Source organism: Prionailurus bengalensis, chromosome C2, assembly GCF_016509475.1.
Source record: "Prionailurus bengalensis isolate Pbe53 chromosome C2, Fcat_Pben_1.1_paternal_pri, whole genome shotgun sequence".
Lineage (NCBI taxonomy): Eukaryota > Metazoa > Chordata > Mammalia > Carnivora > Felidae > Prionailurus > Prionailurus bengalensis.
This window is the reverse complement of record NC_057350.1, coordinates 71,916,335-71,935,362: the sequence shown is the minus strand read 5'-3', so window position 1 is coordinate 71,935,362 and position 19,028 is coordinate 71,916,335. Positions and strand designations below refer to the sequence as shown.

At 42.3% G+C, this 19,028-nt stretch overlaps 1 protein-coding gene across 10 annotated transcripts in view; it reads right to left on the bottom strand.

Annotated features, from left to right (window-relative positions):
• The window catches only part of RUBCN (rubicon autophagy regulator), a 58,246-nt gene that overhangs the window by 14,652 nt on the left and 24,566 nt on the right, over window positions 1-19,028 (bottom strand). Inside the window, exons 3-13 of one of the 10 annotated variants that reach the window (XM_043594402.1) lie at window positions 16,347-16,433; window positions 14,381-14,540; window positions 13,613-13,719; window positions 11,429-11,585; window positions 10,075-10,608; window positions 8,684-8,728; window positions 6,509-6,604; window positions 5,692-5,807; window positions 4,540-4,750; window positions 3,943-4,047; window positions 1,286-1,360 (exon numbers count right to left, since the gene is read on the bottom strand). In XM_043594402.1, the coding sequence (XP_043450337.1) occupies window positions 1,286-1,360; window positions 3,943-4,047; window positions 4,540-4,750; window positions 5,692-5,807; window positions 6,509-6,604; window positions 8,684-8,728; window positions 10,075-10,608; window positions 11,429-11,585; window positions 13,613-13,719; window positions 14,381-14,540; window positions 16,347-16,433 (1,693 nt within the window). The remainder of the gene's footprint in view (window positions 1-1,285; window positions 1,361-3,942; window positions 4,048-4,539; window positions 4,751-5,691; window positions 5,808-6,508; window positions 6,605-8,683; window positions 8,729-10,074; window positions 10,609-11,428; window positions 11,586-13,612; window positions 13,720-14,380; window positions 14,541-16,346; window positions 16,434-19,028) is intronic. The other 9 variants (XM_043594404.1, XM_043594405.1, XM_043594406.1 and 6 more) reach the window with 9 other exon arrangements.

Genomic DNA, 19,028 nt, shown 5'->3' with positions numbered 1-19,028 from the left:
GACCAGTTAAAAAGTGATAGGATAGGGGCGCCTGGGTGGCGCAGTCGGTTGAGCGTCCGACTTCAGCCAGGTCACGATCTCGCGGTCCGGGAGTTCGAGCCCCGTGTCAGGCTCTGGGCTGATGGCTCAGAGCCTGGAGCCTGTTTCCGATTCTGTGTCTCCCTCTCTCTCTGCCCCTCCCCCGTTTATGCTCTGTCTCTCTCTGTCCCAAAAAAATAAATAAAAATGTTGAAAGAAAAAAAAAATTAAAAAAAAAAAAAGTGATAGGATAATTACGTGTCAAGCAAGGGAAGACTATGTTAGAATAAATTACAACAGTTCAGGAAAAAAGAAAAAGTAAATACTTTCCTTTCTCCAAATCTTTATCTGATCTTACCTACTTATTTCACATTCTAGTGGCTGATTACATTGACAGTTAAAATGAACTATTTAGGGGCGCCTGGGTGACTCAGTCAGTTGAGTGTTGGACTCTTGATTTCAGCTCAGGTGATGATCTCAAGGTGCTTGGGATTGAGCCTAGCATTGGGGTCTGCACTGAACAGCACGGAGCCTCCTTGGGACTGTCTCTCTCTCTTCTCTGTCCCTTCCCTGCTTGTGCTCACAATTATGTATGCATGAGCTCTCTCTCTCTCTCAAAATAAATAAACATTATAAAAATTTAGAAAAAAATAAAGTGTTTAATAAATCCTGAGTTTTGCTATTGTGTGTTTTAAAACCACTTTGAGTAGAAAACTGCTACTTTCAGTTAACCGCACCTACAGAAAGCCTACTTGCTTGAATCACAAAGAAATTACTAAGGCCAGACATTTATAGCAGTAAATCCTAATTATATACAAAGTACCAAGAAGGGATCACTTTCTGCAAATGGCTCTGCAAATTCAAAACTCTAAAGACATATTATGCTTTCACATTATTCTATCGGACTTTTGCTGTCTGAATGTGTGGCAGTAGCTTAGCTGTTGGTTTGAACTAAAATTTCTTCACCTGACCGTTGCTTTCTAAACTGCCTACTACCTCCATCAGCCACAATCACCACTTAGTCTATAAATGTCACTGTAGGGAGGGATCAGCAAGGACAATCTCAGTGAGGAGGACTGTTGGAGGTCCTATGAAGAAGAAGAAAATGAGTATTTGAATTACTCCTAGCTGGCTCAAGTCTGGCTTTTCCCAGCTAGTTCTCCAAACCTTATAGACAGGTGTCACAAGATCAAGAATGTACAAAAGGTGATGCAAACATTCACACACATGCATGTATGAGCACACCCGTACTTCCAACACAAGCTACCTGAAAACATCGATGCCATTGACACTGAGAGTCCGTTCTTTGACATGTGAGTCAGGTTAGATCCTTCGCTACCATCTGTGATAATGATTATAAAAGGGGGCCCTTTAGTATTCAGACAGGAAGTAAATCAATGAGAATGACAGTTCTATACCACATGTTCCTGGAATCAGGACTTGACTTGGCTCCAAAAGGTAAAACTGCTTTTAGGAAGTTACATCCACAGAAAGGTGCTCAGTATTGCTTGGGAGATAGTTATTGCTATTTCCCCAAACCAGCCTGGTCTTAAAGACCTCCTAAGGTAGTGTTCTCAACCAGAGGAGATTTTCTACCCTTGTAGGTAAATTGGGTAGAGGCTGATGATGATGCTAAACATTCTACAATGCACGACAGTCTCTTACAACAAAGAACTATCTGGCCTAGAGGCTGAGAAACCCTACCCCGAGGTCTTTTCCTTTAGGGATTTCCATCCTGAACTGATTAGAGTTAGCTGACTAAACAACTCCTCTGGGGCCAAAAAGGCAACAACAGTTTCCAACAGAGTGCACTTCATGCCACTCCCAAGCAGGCTATTTCAAATTTGGTTCCTTCCAGACTGAACAGCTTCCTCTGGCCCCTTGCTTTGTTGCAAGGAACAGACTTAGTGGTCACCTGGACTGCCCCACACCTAGTGAAGCAGTGTTGTGAATTTACCTTAATATTACCCTCATGAAATTCTAACTGCTGATTCCAAGAGAAAGGGCAGAACACTTTTATTGTCTTCTAATTTGGAGATCAAGCCAAACACAGACTGTGGTATATGAAAAACAATATATAATTGGTCTCTGCCTAGTTTTCAGCACAGAGCTCCTAAAACCTTTATAATTTCCAGAGTGATAGGAATGTCTTTGTATTCATAATGAGCGCCTTTCCATTATATCTGAGTTTATGCTAATGAGGTGACTGTTGAGGAATATCCAGGTAATTTCAGGATGGGGCTGGCTGCCAGAGGAAAAACCAACCACCAGATTAAAGGATTAGAATTTTTAGCTCCATCCCCAAACTCTCAAAAAGGGAGAGGGGGTGCAGATTGAGCTCAATCATCAATGGCTGCTTTAAGCACTCGTGCATACCTATGTAATGAAACCTTGATAAAGTGTTTTCACTTGTGATGATAAGGTTTGGGAGAGCTACCTGGTTGGTGAATATATTGATGTACTGGGAGTATAGCACACCCTGACCACATGGACAAAGAGATTCCTGCGCTCAGAAAACTTTGGGGTGTTGCACTAAGTATCTCTTCATGTGACCATTTATTTGTATCCTTTATAATAAAAAGTAATCTTAAGTCTAGTGTTTTCATGAGTTCTGTAAGTCATTTTAGCAAATTATGGAACCTGAGTTGGGGAGGTGTCTTAGGAACCCCTGAATTTGTAGTTGGCTACGGAGAAGAGTAGGTAACATGGTGACCCCATTTGTGGTTGGCATATGAAGTGGGAGTGCCCTGTGGGACTGAGACCTTACCCTGTGGAGTCTATCCTAACTCCAGGAGTTAATGTCAGAATTGAATTGTCAGGATACTCAGTTGGTATCAGAGAATTGGAGAAATGTTGGAAAACCACATACAAACAAACCAAAAAAAAAAAAAAAATGGAGTTTTAAGTGGCTATTATTGTCATGAAAAGAAATCAGACATATTAAAGAGAACACAGAAGGAAGACTTCCTAGACACCTGGAAAAATATGTATAAAATTGTATTTCTGAATGGGGAAGAAATCCAGCTACCACCAGGTTTCGATTACTACTGGAGGTCTGCGCAGGTGAAAAGTGAATTACATCAATTCTCTAGATTGATATAAACAGATCTATAAAACATGTATTCATCACCATCTTACCATGGAGAATTATAGAGTCAATTCACCTCCATAAGGAAATAACTCTTAGTTTCACCCATGGGTGAAAACTTGTGACTATGAACTGCTTTTTGGTTTGTTTGTTTGTTTGTTTGTTTGTGGCACTGATGGGAACCTGAAGAAATCTATGATTTGCAGGAATGGATTAATCCATTAGTCATGAGTTAACATGATTTAATAGAACTGCCTTCCCAGATTAGAACCCCTCCTGTTCTCTATGCATATGCTTACAACAACAATAACAACAACAAGGGTCGGTGATTCTGCTAAGCAAGTTAGCACTGGTAGGACAGAAAAAGCTCTACTTTGTAAACTTGATTTTTTTTTCCCTCCCCCCCCCCAATGACTCTTTTTGTCCTTTTCTCTTAGGATTATAACAAAGTTCCTTTTAAACATTTTGAAACAATTTTGATTGTGTTATGGAACATAAGAGAATAAGATTCTAATTTCATGCAAGTATAGGCCAGCCGTAGGCTCTTACCAGGAGGAATCAGAGTGAAAATCCAAGAGAAAGGTGCAATTGAGGAGACCCATCAAGGTGACTTCAACAGCCAGGCCCCTCTACCTGAAGCACTTCTTTTTCTGCTTAAATTTTACTAAAGGAGTTGTGTTTTTAGCAAGAGAGGCTTCCTCTCACAGTTACTAACAACATTCCATAATGTACCATTATGAAGATTGTCTATACTTAAAGAAAGCTTCTCAGTCTACGACTTCAAATTCAAAGAGTCAGGCAATGAAAGTTGCTTGAAATAAAGTGTCACTTCTTACCTTGGATTTCAAATTCGTCAACCTCATCAGCAGAGCCAGAGTCAGAGAATTGCGCTGAATCACGTGAACTAAACTGGGAGCTGTTAGAAGTGACCTGAAAGCCTGCTATGTTTTAAAAAGAAAAAAAAAAGGTAATGAACAGGACAGACAGTGGTCTCCTATCCTAGGGTCACAATGAAAGGGACCTGGTGTGACTTCAACAGAGAAGTGAATAGAAACTTGGCTGGGAGTGATGCTGGGGAAATGGAAACTAGCTCTTCTTGTTGACTATTCCCCATTTTATTCATGACATTTTGAAAGTTTCAGGTAAACAGAAGGTACTACTATCTGGGAAGTGACTCTGGGACCAGCAGTCGTAGTTCTCATATCAGAAACCTATTTTTTGGAAGATATTTCTGAGGTAGGAAATAGATAAACTCCAGGACTCTGGGTCTGGCAGGAAAAAAATTACAACATAAAAATTCTTTCTGACAGCAGAGGAACCCTTAGCTGGGTTATAACAGTTGAAAGTGAGACAAAAAAGGAAGCCCACAAGGTACCAAGTCTTATCCTAACTCCCTGCAGAAGTGGAACTGAGGAGTTCACAGCCTCACTCACTTCCGTGCTCAGTCTCCTGATACCCAGGGAGCAGGTTCTTGGTACGGATCTGCTGGCGACGAAGGCGGATCTTCTGCTTCAGTTCCTGGATCTCTCTATCGCTGTCTTCTTCCTCCTCTTCCTCTTCTTCCAGGCACTGGCTCATCATGTTGCACTTCATTAGCTCAATGGCAGCAATCAAGGACTCTGAGATGCTGAAATGGGCATTCTCCTAGGGAAAGGAGAGCACCAAAGAAGTTGATTAGCAAGGGGTTAGATACGTTGAACACCTCACTGATTGTAACGCTGACAAAGTAGAGCTTCCTTTTTTATTATTTTTTTAACGTTTATTTATTTTTGAGAGATGGCGAGCAGGGGAGAGGCAAAGAGACAGGAAGACAGAGGATCTGAAGCAGGCTCTGTGCTGACAGCAGAGCCCGATGTGGGGCTTGAACTCATGAACCACGAGATCATGACCTGAGCCAAAGTCAGACACTTGACCAACTGAGTCACCCAGGAGCCCCTGGAAAGGAGAGCTTCTAAGACATGTGCTGCTTTTATTCAAAACACTCAGGGGAAATGAACACTTCCACTATAAGGAAAGCTGATGGCCAAAAAAACTGTTCTACATTCTCTTTGCTCTCAAACCTGTCATGCCTGGCCCTCCTGTCCTACTTTACATAAAAATGATAGAGAAAAAGTCCAGAATTTAATATCAAGGTCTTTCCTAAGCCATATCCCTGTATACAAAGCATTAAGGTAAACATAAATCTCAAGATAAAGTGCTTTTAAGCTACAAAATGTCACAGGGACATTATTTATTATATATCTGAGCCTTAGAACAAAATATGGAAGTTGATTCTGGAAACAATTTTTAACCTAAGCTTCCAGGGTCAGGGAAACAATAATCATGTGTCTAAAAAGTATTTCTCTGCCCAAGGTAGCTTCTAAGAGAAAATCAGTAACAGTTTTGGACTCAGTGAGGAGCATATAGTCCCTGAAAAGTTCTCCAGAGATGGAAAGTGTTGAGCTTATCCTTAGCTTGAACTTGTCTTTACTGTGGTCTTTGCTCATGTTACTACTATGTACCCAAACCTCATTAGAAGAAATGGCTCTGTGGGCCCTCAGTCCAGATCTCTCACGAGCTCTTCAGTAGCCTCTTAGATCCCTTACCTTTTCCAGGTCTGCACAGCTTCCAAAGTCTTGTTCAGACAGATAGCTGATGAGGGACTGTCCCTCTGATGGTCTTCGGAACATGCCCTCCCCTGAGCACAGATATTGACCACCCTCTGTGGGAAAATGGAATGTGCATGTGAAAAACTCTGACTTAGAAAGTGAATCTGTAACAGACAAGCTTCTTTGAGAAGTCTGATGATTTTAGCACTAAAGATGCGCCCAAGTTTTCCCAGGTTAACAGGCTGGAAAGAAGAGGTCTACCTTCTAAGGGAATTTCTCTGAATCTCAGAATCCCAGACCACTAAGCCTCTTGGTTAAAGAATAGTAGAATAAGAGAAGAGAGCCCAGAGACAATCCTTTTACCATCAAAATTTAAAGAAGAGATACTTGCCCTCCTACCCTACAAAAAACCCTAAAAACCTGTGCTGAGAATCAGACAAGGAAACAAATAGATAAGCTCCTCCTGTGGAGCTTATCTTCTCATAATTCAGCCCCAACACTCATAGGCCTCCTTTCAAGGTCCCTCTCTCACCCACTCAGAGAGCCATTCCATTTGGATCAACAGACATTCATGGTGATAACACCCACAGCATACGAGAGCGTGGGACCCCTAAGTCAGAAAGGAGCAAGAAAAATGGTGGGGCAGTGTGATTTCTAGCACGGGGGCTGGAAATGATGATAGGAAGGGTGAGACTGTATGGTGTGTACCCTCCCCAGAGCTGACATGGGCTAGACAGCTCAGACCTTAGCAGGCACAAGGGGAGAGCAGAGAAAAGACACAGCTGCAGCCCTGGCCTTCCTAGTGCTCACTTACCATACTCCATGTACAGAGAGCTGGGTGTGCTGACTTCACTGCTTTGGCCAGAGTAGGGCAAGGGACCTCTCAACTTCGACTTATCATTGCAGGATTCTAGTGTCAGTGACCACCAGGGAGTAAAAACACACATACGAGGTGAGCAACAGATACATTCCCAACTTCGGAGTTTCAGTATTTAACTGCTCCCATTCCCAATGCCCTCCCAAACAGGAGAGAGATGGCGCAGCAACAGGGAACGGTCCAAGAATGCAGGAACACATGGAGGAAGGGAGATGGGGAGTCAGTATCTTCTAAGAGGAAAAGAGAAAACATAACCCAAGATGCAGCAACACAAAGGTGGAAAGAATCAAATCAAAGTAGACTCATGAATTCAGTTCTTTGTTCTTCCATCTTCTTACCAAATGTTCTAGGAATATTGGCCAATTTCTATCCTCTTGATAAAAACCAATGTAGATAACAGTCCTCACATGGTAAAACAAAGATAAGCACACTGAAACTTCTCTGAAACCTTGATTAAACAATCTCAGAATGGTCACACTAGGGAAATACTAGGATATGGCCTCTCTTGAACCTGAAATGAACTTGAAAGTTGTCACACCTACAAATTTAATTCACTTCTCAATTAGCTGAAAAACAAAATAAAATCCAGCAACGTCCTTTAAGGAGGCATCAAGACAATGCTAGAGAAGCCAAGGACAATGGCCCTGTATCCAAAGGGATCAGCCACAGGGCTATAGGCCCAGCCTTATTGGAGAAGAAAAGGAAAGGTTTAAAGAGAAGCCTGGCAAAGTAGGAAGCGGCTGGCTGGGTAGAAGTTTTTAAGGAACGATGAGAGTTGGGAGTAGAGAAATAGTAGTAGGCAGGGCTCGTAGGAAATGAGAAACTGATATTCTCCCAAGGAAAACACAAAATTCCCACTGCTACAGAAGGAAGGGCAGGCAGAAAAGCAGGTGGATGCCTGAGAAATGAGCAGGATGCTCTGGGAGAGTGAATGAGCCGCAGCCAACCATTTCCCCCCACAGAGGGTGCCAACTTGTCAGCTGCTCCTCTCATTAAAAAAAAATGCTACTCTGTGATAAGAGATAACTGTTTTCCTTGGGTCTCAAAGATTTCTACTGGTCCCTGCAGTGAGCTCTCCTCCTCACTACTGATCTAAAGACAAACCAGCAGTCACCATGATGCCTTGGTTAAGAAACTATGACTCGGATGGGACCTCCTTTAAGGTCCCCAGTCAAAGTAAGTGCACAACACAAACTCCAACACCAGCGCACTATTCCTTTACAACATGTGCAGGCCGTCCAGACTTTGCTTAGAGCTCACTGCTTCCTGATGCTGCGCATTCAAATGAACAACTCTTAATTCTTAGATTTCCTCACACTCACTTGAAATCTGTCTTCTTACAATTTCTCGTCTCCTTAAAAATAACAATGCTCTTCTAAATGGTGGTCCTGTCAACTTCCTCTTCTTTAACCTTCTCTTTTCCAAGCTTACATACTCAGTGGCTTCCTCCATTAGCAGGAGGCCACCATTTTCAGTCCTCCCTCACCACTCTGTCTGGCAAACACAGTCTACTGTTAATATCTCCATAAACCCGAATTTAACACAATATTCATCTTCAACATCACCGTGAAAACCAAAGTCACTAGAAAAAAACCTGTAAAATGGCTGGAATGGTGGTGGGTGGGACTTACAGAGGAAGGAAAATAGGTGAAAGAAAAAGGAAATGGGACTCTGGGAGAGGCAAAAAGCATGCATCCACATCCAAGACCACAGAAGGGGGGAAAAAGACATTCTGGTGTTAATTCAAGGAAAATATAAGTACTCAATTATAAGAAAAATTCTGTCACTGATTCATCATGATGCCTTAGACAAAGAGCAGGCTTCAGTTTCACCTTTGGGCTTCAGTTTCACCTTCAGGATTGATAAATTTTGACTCCACCTCCCAGAAGCTATTGGGAGACTAAATGAGGCATCTGGAAGTCATGGGCAATAAACATATTATGCAAAATATCGGTGCCATTTTAGAGACGGGTCCAAGAATCATAGCAGGACTGGCCAGACTAGCCAGACTTGATTTGACACCAGAATGGAAAAGGAGGTTCTGAACTAAGCAAGATGGTCACAGAGGAGGAGGAGGAGGTGGCAGACAGAAAGGAGGACTGGCTCCCAAACCTGCAATGGGATCTTCAACTATAATGGTGATATTCCTGGGGCCTCCTGTATGTAGACAGACAGGTGCAGAGGAGAGTCCAAAGAGAGGAAATGAGAACAGAGAGAGTGAGAAAAAGAGTGTCCTTTTATCTAGCGGAGGTAGGGACCTAACTCCCAAGAGGGAACCCTGGTGCTGAAGTACTCAGCTACTGAACCATAGTAGCTGACTCATACAAGAATCTACACACGACCCCCTCTCCCTCAGACCCTTTTGCTTAGGTTTTCTCTGCTCCCCTTCCCAATGCAGGTTACTATGGTTTCTGGAATCCACATGGATTCAAGAATGGGGGCAGGGAAGCATCCCACGCTCAAAGACCAGTGGCCTGGAGTACAGCAGACAGTAGGCCAGCAGCAGGAGATGTGAAGCGAGGCGCTAACCCTAATACTCTTCACATCTAAGAAAGCTTGTGGGAAGACAGGCTTTGATTTGGAATTTTTTTCCTGAAGAGTTCCAATAAGCAGAACCGCATCTTGAGAGGAAAATGGAAAAAAAAGTTTGTCACTCAGAAGTTTTGGATGAGGGCCTCAGCTCTCACCTTTCTAGAAATTACAAAGAGAAATCAATGGCAGCTCCAGTTGCCAAAGGAAATGTTCCTCTTTTGCTTTTTCAAAATTTTCTATATTTTATTTCTGGGGTTTTCCTACCCAGAACTGGCTCTGAGCACAGAGATCCATCTTATACTTGCTGTTATGGAGACTCTCCTACAAATGAAACCCAACCAAAGCCTGCCAGACACTAACAACCCATGACAGAAGATGGCAGGGAGATGGCAAAAGCAGTGAGCCCCACCTCTCTCGAGCCAAGGCTGTGCTCTGCTTAGCAGCTGCTATTTGTGTGAGGGAGGGCCCAATGGCCAGGGCCCCTCACCTGATGGCCTTCCAACCTGAATTAGTGATGCAACGGCCAGCCCCACCTACTTGTTTCCTAGATCACATCATCCCACACTCACTATATCCCTAGTTTTAATGAGGAAACCCCAATATCACTTAGCCTCTCTCATACTAGTATGACACCTAACCAAACTTCTCAGGAATCACAGAAAGGGGAGGAATTTAATGGGATTATTTTTAAAGCTCATTAGTAATTCCCCTCTGCCAGAGAGAAACATTAAAAACTCAAACTGTAACAAGCCACACTATCCTCTGATGCTAAGGAACTGGTGAAAGAATTCAGGAAAACATTTACTAGTTAGCAACGTATAAAGGAACAAATATAAATATTCTCCGATTTCTTGGGTATTCATATAACATTATAAACTTCTCTCTTTCATTATAAGCAGGATACCCATCATGTCATCAGAAACATAAGTCACTAACTTATGACTATCATTATGACTGATGACTATCATTACCTGGGGCTCCTCTGGAGGCAATGTTGGTATCTGAATGGGACCGAGTATGGCTCTTCTTTGTTCCACTGGTAACAGTGAACGTCTGCCCCTCTGAGAAGCTGGACCTGCGAAGGACACCAGACAGCTGGCTCTGCCCACCTCCCTCCTGCTCGCCTAGGGAAGAAGCAGCAGAGTCTGGCTTCTGCGAGCTGCTGGAGGAGAACAAGTTGGAGCTGCTGCTCTCAGCATTGCTGCTGTGACTCTGACAGCTGGCGGTCCGGCCTCGGGGGTCCAGGTTGCCGATGGCTAAGTACTCGGGCCCCTCACTGGCATCACTTGGGGAATTATTCTGGCTGCTGACCCAGGATGCTTCTAGGGGGCTGGTCAGTGTGCTAGAGCTCATCTCATTTGGAGTTGAGGGGGAATCCCTGGCTAACGTAGAGGCTGGAAGCAGTGAGGCTTGGCTAGGTTGATCCTGTGCTGGTGAGACGTGCTCTCTGCTTTCCTGAGGTTTCCGGGGAGGGCCAGAGAGTGAAAAGGAAGTCGATCTTCTTTCTAGGATATAAAAGGGAAGAAAAAGGTGAGCTGGAAATCTTTGGTACATATGAAAGGCTTCTCTACAACTAAGGACCTACCTCCCTATCATTACTGGGTGCCCAGTACCACCTCAGAAAAGGTTCGTTATGTGAGGTAAGCAAAACTTTTTTTTTTTTAATTTTATTTTTTATTTTTAAAAATTTATATCCAAATTAGTTAGCATATAGTGCAACAATGATTTTAGGAGTAGATTCCTTAGTGCCCCTTACCCATTTAGCCCATCCCCCCCTCCTACAACCCCTCCAGTAACCCTCAGTTTCTTCTCCATATTTATGAGTCTCTTCTGTTAACAAAACTTATTTAGAAGGAAGTAAGCCAGGTAAGGTAAGATAAGAGCATGCGCTCTTGATACAGTAGCTTCATTGTTAATTGGTGTTCATTCCTCATCTGTAAAATGGGCAATAATAACAACACCTACTGCATAGGACTATTTTGAGGATCAAATGAAATAATATATATAAATATAACAGAGCCTGGCACACAGTTGGTGCTCAGTAAGTGTTAGGTATTATTATTGAAATGTCTTCTTGGCAACGTGGATTAGAAATCCAGGGGAATCTAAAAACATCTCTTTCCTCTGTTACTTTAATGATTCCATTGAATTATCTTAGACTGGTCGCCATATAACTTTTTAAGATGTCCTTTATCAAGACATGAAATATGACGAACTGCACCAAGCCAAAGCTCTAGCTACACCTTTCCTGTTTGCACCCACAAAATCCTCTACTTGCTCCGGGGCTCGGCATACATGTCATGATTACCCTTCCTGCCCCCGTACCTGAGCTGTGGCTGGGTACGGACTGGTGAAGGCTGGAGAAGGACCCGAAGTAGGAATGCTGAGCATAGCTGGTTGGAGGAGTGTACGTGGAACCAGGCAGAGCTGTCAGGCTCTGGCTCTTTGTTACCAGCAGCGGGCTCTCATGCTTTCTGGCAAACTACAAAAAAAACCCACATGTTGGAGTCCAGGACAGAGGCCCTCAGAGAAGGAGCACTCAGCACTATAGTAATGCTGGTGGAAGCTGACCTTTGGCCGCAGGCCTGAACTGCAGCCAGAGCCTGTAGATATGGCATACCACTCTATTGCTCTATCAGAGCATGAAATTTTGAAAACCTAGAAGTCCTGCCATACACCACAGCTTCTGAAACTGGAGTCCTAGATGGGACACCCGGAGGGCTTTATCTTAGTAGCAGCATAACAAAATTCTTAAGACTATGCACATAGAGTCAGAAATCAGACATATCAGGGTTCATATCATATAAACTTTGAGCAAGTGACTTATCTACTCTGTCCCTCAGTTGGTCTCCTTTATAAAATGAGATTAATGCCTACCTTATAGAGCTGTGAGAATTAAATGAGATGGTGCATGTATGGTGCCTGGCACCAAGCCTGGTACTGGTAACTAAGAATCACAATTTAAAACCAAGAGGGTCACCTGGATAGCCTAGTCGGTTAAGCATCCAACTCTTGATTTCGTCTCCACTCATGATCTTGCAGTTCGTGGGTTCAAGCCCCTCATCAGGCTCTGTGCTGACAGTGTGGAGCCTGCTTGGGATTCTCTCTTTCCCTCTCTCTCTCTGCCTCTCCCCTGCTCACACTCTGATTCTTTCTCGCTCTCTCTCTCAAAAATAAATAAACATTAAAAAAAGCTTTTTTAATAAAAAGCTTTTAGTGGTTCCACTAATAAAATTAGTGGTTCCACTAATTTTATTAAAAAAAGCTTTTTTAATAAAGCTTTTTAAAAATGTTTATTTATTTTTGAGAGAGAGAGAGAGAGTGCATGTGAGCAGGGGAGGGGCAGAGAGAGAGGGAGACACAGAATCTGAAGCAGGCTCCAGGCTCTGAGTTGTCAGCACAGAGTCCGACATGGGGCTCGAACCCACAAACCGCGAGATCATGACCTGAGCCAAAGTCAGGCGCTTAACTGACTGAGCCACCCAGGCTCTCCAAACTTAAAAACTTTTTTTAATGTTTATTTATCTTTGAGAAAAAGAGAGAGACAGAGCATGATTGGGGGAGGGGCAGAAAGAGCCGGAGACACAGAATCTGAAGCAGGGTCCAGGCTCCGAGCTATCAGCACACAGCCCAACAAAAGGCTCAAACCCTTCCAACCATGAGATCATGACCTGAGCTGAAGTCAGATGCTTAACCAACTAAGCCACCCAAGTGCCCCTCAAAATATATAAATAAACTTAAAAAAAAAATAAAGAAATTTAAAACTAAGAGAGATAGGGGATCCCTCCCAAAAAGAAGTAGGGCCTATGATTCCATTCTAACTGAGGCACTGATATTAGTGATAGGGCAAGTGAATCAAAGGGTTAACAATAAACAACAAAACTATCTTTATACTTCAAGGACAAAAATGATCCTGTGTAACACCAGGTCATACTAGTTCTGACACTATAAATCCTACTCCTGATTCAAAATCATCCTCTTCCCCTCAGCTTGTCAAGCCTACCCTTCAGGACATGCTTACTCAGACTAAGGATTTTTTTTAAAGGGTTTAAAAAATAGACATCTCCCAGGGAGCCTGGGTGGCTCAGTTGGTTAAGTGTCTGACTTCAGCCAGAGTAGGTCATGATCTCATGGTTCATGAGTTCAAGCCCTGTGTTGGGCTCTGCACTGACAGCTCAGAGCCTGGAGCCTGCTTCAGATTCTGTGTCTCCCTCTCTCTCTGCCCCTCCCTTGTTTGTGCTCTGTCTCTCTCTCTGTCTCAAAAATAAATAAACATCAAAAAAAAAAAAAAAAAAGACACGTCCCTCCTTAAACAGACCTAAGCTTAGACTTTTTACTTCAATAAATACTTAACAGTACCTCCCCTTCTTCTTGAAGTATTTTTTTTTTCCTAATGAAAGACTTTTAGTTCACAACTGCCTAAGCAAAGAAGCAGTTTGCTACAGAGAGTTGTACCATGATGAGGTCCAGGGGCCCAGCACAGACAGTGATAACTCCTTGCCCCCTTACCATAGATGCATCAATTTGAGCCAGGAGGCGGGGGTTGTTCTGTTCCACTGCTTCCAGGCATTGGAGCATGGCCGTGACGTGGGCGTTGCTTAGCAGGAAAGCGGTATCTGGGAAGAGAAGAGCTACTGCTGTGACAGAGCCCAACAGGGAGAACTTTAGCTTCCCTGTACAGCCTGGGAGGGGCTCAGGGAAGGAAGGAGACAAAGGGTAAAAATGACCTGAGGAGAATCATACCACTACAAAGAGAAGGAGAATCAGTGACAAAGTATAGTAACTACTACACTACTACAAATAGGCTAAGTGACATGCTGTATAATAGAGAGGATACAACAAGAGGCTTCAAAGTCATAAAGTCCCAGATTTGAATCCTGGCTCTAGGTGACTTTGGCCAAGTCACCTAATCTCCTCGGGCTCTGCTTCTCTGATTGGAAAACAGAGGTATTAATACCCAGGTCTTGGGGCTATTGGGAAGATCAGATGTATAAAAAGCATGTAACGGTGATTGGCACACAGGAAACTCTCCATAAATGGGGGTTTTTCTCATCAGTTTGTGTATATGGAGGTAGGGGAATACCTTAGCATAAAGTCTGATTGTGTTTTACACAGGAGGTGAGAGAGAAGACTGGATGTGTGTCTCTGTTGAGAATCTCTATTGGCACCAAGTGAAAGTATGGGGCTCTGGGGTGAGAGTCAGTCTGTAAAGGAAGAGTAGAGTGGAAGAGATGAAGAAGTATATGCAACAATCCTGGCTAAGTGACCTCCACCTACCTGTGTAGAATTTTCTGATATATTGTCTATCCCCAAGCAGAGGTCGGAGCTGGGCTGAGAGACAGTGGCACTGCAAGCTATGCTGCAGCCACAACTTTGCAACAGCATGCTCACTCACACCTTCGGTGCTGCTCTGGCCATTCTCGTGCAAGCTGATGAACTGGGAGGCAAAGAAGCGTGAGTCAAAACATGCATCCTGGTAAAGACAGCAAGACTGAGGCCTAATGACTTGAGAACCAAACTGAGAAAGGGAAGAGGAAGCAATCAGAGATATTTTTCCTCCAGCTAGTATTTAGAGGTTACTGAAGGAGGAGCAAGAATGAAGGGATTAGTGGTTCCACTGCTGATTGGGCCACTGCAGAGGGACTAAGCAGTTAAGACCTGATATGCAGCTCCAGGAGAGGACAAAGCTGCTACATCTGTCTCTTTATGTTCTAACTCCAAAGAGACATGATCCTGTGGTACTCTGAGGAGGGATAAACTTGACCTCTTGGCTTCTTTCACAGAGTCCTCCATTTTAGGTGGCCTCTAGAAAATCACGCACAAAAACCTGGGGGAAAGGATCTGGGAAGACACCACCTAAGATTCTCCACCAAAGAGAAGCCATCTGAGTGTCTCTTTCTGGCTGTAGTCACAGCATTCTCTATTTGGAATCTCCTTCTACTTGACTATTTCTAAAAGCAAGGTCTGGGGTTCCTGGATGGCTCAGCCAGTTAAATGTCTGACTTTGGCTCAGGTCGTGATCTCACAGTTTGTGAGTTTGAGCCCCGCATCACACTCTGTGCTGACAGCTCAAAGCCTGGAGCCTGCTTCAGATTCTGTGTCTCCCTCTCTCTCTGCCCCTCCCCCGCTCATGCTCTCTCTTTTCTCTCTCAAAAAATACAAACATTAAAAAAATAATAATAAATAAACAAAAGCAAGGACTCATAGCCCAGGTTCAGTGCAAAACATGTATGGATGGCAATTTCAGGCAGCTTCCAAGAAGAAATGACTATGGCAATATATTTTAGAAGAGGAAGTTAGCTGGGGTGAGAGGGAGTGGTGGTAAGAAAAATAAAGTGAGAAGGACAAAGAAAATCCACATAAGAAAAACCACTGGGCTCTGGCCTTTTCTTCACAAAAAGGGCCAGTCTGACATCTTGTGATTTGGTTCCCTGATCATTTAAAAACAAATTACTTCTCCTGACATCATCTCAGTGATGAACCTGCAGTAGGTGGGATATACATGAAATAAGACTGCCAGCTATTAACAGATACTGAAGATGAGTAATGGATATTTCAGGGTTCATTACGTTTTTCTCATTAATTTTGTATGTATTTGAAATTTTCCATACTGAAGAGTTAAATAAATAGATATGTACATTTGGCAGTGACTGATCTGGAGCTAGCTGTGTAACTCTGGCCAAGTCACTAACCTCCATGAGCTATTTCCCTACTTGGAAATGAAGGGTACTCTGTTGAGCTAAGCTAACAGGTACTCTCCTGTTTACTCAGGAGAGTAAAGTCCTACAATGGTAGCTAAAGCTGTTGTTCAGGAACACGTTCGGCTCTATTTGACGCTGGCTTCCAGAAATCTCCATTTCTTTCCAATTGATGGCTCCTCTTCTCCTCACATAGTTATCAGCATCTCAGTCCTGCTTCCCCAACTACTTCAGGGAATCTTGCCATTTTCCTAGGATTTTGAACAGCTTCATTCTCCTCCTAATATGCAGATCTTTTGAAGATAACAAAACTTTTTCATCTCTTCCCCAGAGTACAGAAAAAGGCCTGGAGAAACGTATTTGTAAGGTTTATTATTTTTTTTAAGTAAACAATCCTCCCCTCGAGCCCTCCAGATTAGTCTTACAGACATAGTTTCCTTTCCTCGGTTAATAGGAAACTTAACACACGCCATCTTTCTAGCCTAGGAGACTCTCCAGACAGAACATCAAACAACATGGCCCTGCGGTTACTTTTCACTTCTTACCTTCTCCACGTGAAGGGCTGAGTGCGGACTGAGCCATCGGATGTCCTTCACAAATTGCCAGTAGTCAGTCTGGCGGCAACACACCTCCTATGGGAACATACAAGGTGAAGAAATCTACCATTTTAGACCAATTCAAAGAGAGGGCGAGGGGGAGAGCATAAGCTTCCCTTACCTCAACAAAGGTTCTTAGCAACAATTAAAAGGATATATACTCATGTTCACCCTTTTTAAGGATAATTGTTAAAAATTGTTTTAACTGTTCTTTTGAACTGGTAATGCATGCATATGATAGAGAAGGTTATACAATGAAAATAATCTGATCTCTCCCTCGTCTCTCCAGCACTGAAGCCCTCGAAGGTAAATCTTTTTTTTTTTTTTTTTTGGAAAGAGCTGTTAATCACTTTTTATTCAGGAGAATCCATAAATCAAGATCTATCATCATATACATCTGTGGATACTACGAACACTTCGAAGGTAAATCTTAAAATTGGTGAAGAGTTATTCGTTAAAAGTCAGAGACAGATGTCTTTAGTTCCTACTGCAAAATCAGATAAAGAAAGACCTGCTTTTCCCATGCTTCCAAGGTCAGGGAGTCAAAGAAATGAGCAATTCTAGATAAAGTAGTCTCACACTTCTAGATAAAATAGTCTCACACTGGAAGAAGTCTGAACATGACAGCAAAATGTTTACACTAAAAAAATCTAATTCTTATTTTTGGGGAATCCTTTCTGAGATGACTGGGCACAGGTTAAAACTGAAATCTAAATAATTTAGAGATACAAAACTAGTACAAGCATTAAGAGACAGACCAACCAATGGAACAAAATAAACAGCCTAGAAAGAATCCTTAAATCAGATCTTAATATGTGACTCAAGAATCATCTCAGGGCGCCTGGGTGGTTCAGTCGGTTGAGCTTCCTTCCGACTTTGGCTCAGGTCATGATCTCACAGTCCGTGAGTTCGAGCCCCGCATCGGGCTCTGTGCTAACACCTCAGAGCCTGGAGCCTGCTTCGGATTCTGTGTCTCCCTCTCTCTCTGACCCTCCCCCATTCATGCTCTGTCTCTCTCTGTCTCAAAAATAAATAAACATTAAAAAAAAAAAAAGAATCATCTCAAATGTCAGTGGCTTTCTCACCTAGACTGGGAAGGTAAAAGCGAGAATTAGAAGTGTCAGATGTCAGATGTACAGACTTTTTTGCCAACTAGAATCATGAAGACCTTTAATATTTTGGTAGCAGTGTGGCAGTGTTTCTGATCCCTGCTCTGTGGCTTAGTGGACACTGAGTGGCCAGGGTGGTCAATAGTGGGATATCAAATCCAGCGCATTCCCTGGTTATGTCATATCTATGTGAATAGCATCTAAACTTGGTTTCCTTGTTTTAGGCAAAACTCTAGGCTAACTCAGAAATAAAATTGGGGACAACACTACAGATCTCGTGGACATTACAAAGGAATACTATAAACAACTCTATGCTCAGTGGCATGATAACCTAGATGAAATGGATCAATTCCTTGAAAGACATGATCTGCCAAATCTCACCAAGAAGAACTAGATAATTTGAGTAGGCCTATATCTACCAAAAAAAATGGAATCAACAATTAATAACCTTCCAAAACCGGAAGCACCAGGCCTAGATGGGTTCACTGGTGAGTTCTACTAAACATTTAATTATACCAATTCCTTATAATGCCTATAAGAAGATGGAAGCAGAAGAAAATACTTCCCCAAATCATTCTACAAGGCCAGAATTACCCTAATTTTCCAAAACCAGAAAAAAAAAAAATCACAAGAAAACTATGCACCAATACCTCCCATGAATACAGATGCAAAAGTCCTCAACAAAATATTAGCAAATCAAATCCAACACTGTATAGAAAGAATTATACACTATAACAAAGTAAGATTTACCCCAGGTATGCAAGGCTGGTTTAACATTCCAAAATCAAGACTGGAATCCATCACATCAACAGCCAAATAAGAAAAATCACATGATCACATCAATAGATGCAGAAAAAGCATTTGACAAAATCCAACACTCATTCATAATAAAAACTCTCAGTAAACTAGGAATCGAAGGTAACTTCCTCAAATTGATAAAAGAATATCTACAAAAACCTACAGGTATCATCATACTTAATGGTGAGAAGCTCATAGCTTTCCCACTAAGATCAGAAACAAAGCAAGGATGTCCCCTCTCCCCACTACTTTTGACATCTTATTAAAGTCCTAGCTAGTGCACTAAGAAAAAAAAAAAAAAGGAGATAAAAAGTATACATATTTGGAAGGAAGAAATAAAACTGTTTTTGTTCAAGATAACATGATCATCTAAGTAGAAAATTCTAAATAATTAACCAAAAAAGTTCCTAGAACTAGTAGGTAATTATAGCAAGGTCACAGGATGCAAGGCTAATATCAAAAGTCAACCACTTTCCTATACATCAGCAATGAAAAGTGGAATTTGAAATTAAAAACATATTACCATTTACTCTAGCACTCCCCAAAATGAAATATGTACAAGATCTATAGGAAGAAAACCTCAAAACACCGATGAAAAACAGCAAAGAACTAAGTAAATACAGAGATAATCCATGTTAATGGATATTAAGACAATACTGTCAAATGTCAGTTCTTTCCAACTAGAGCTATAGATTCAATGCAATCCAATCAAAATTCCAGCAAG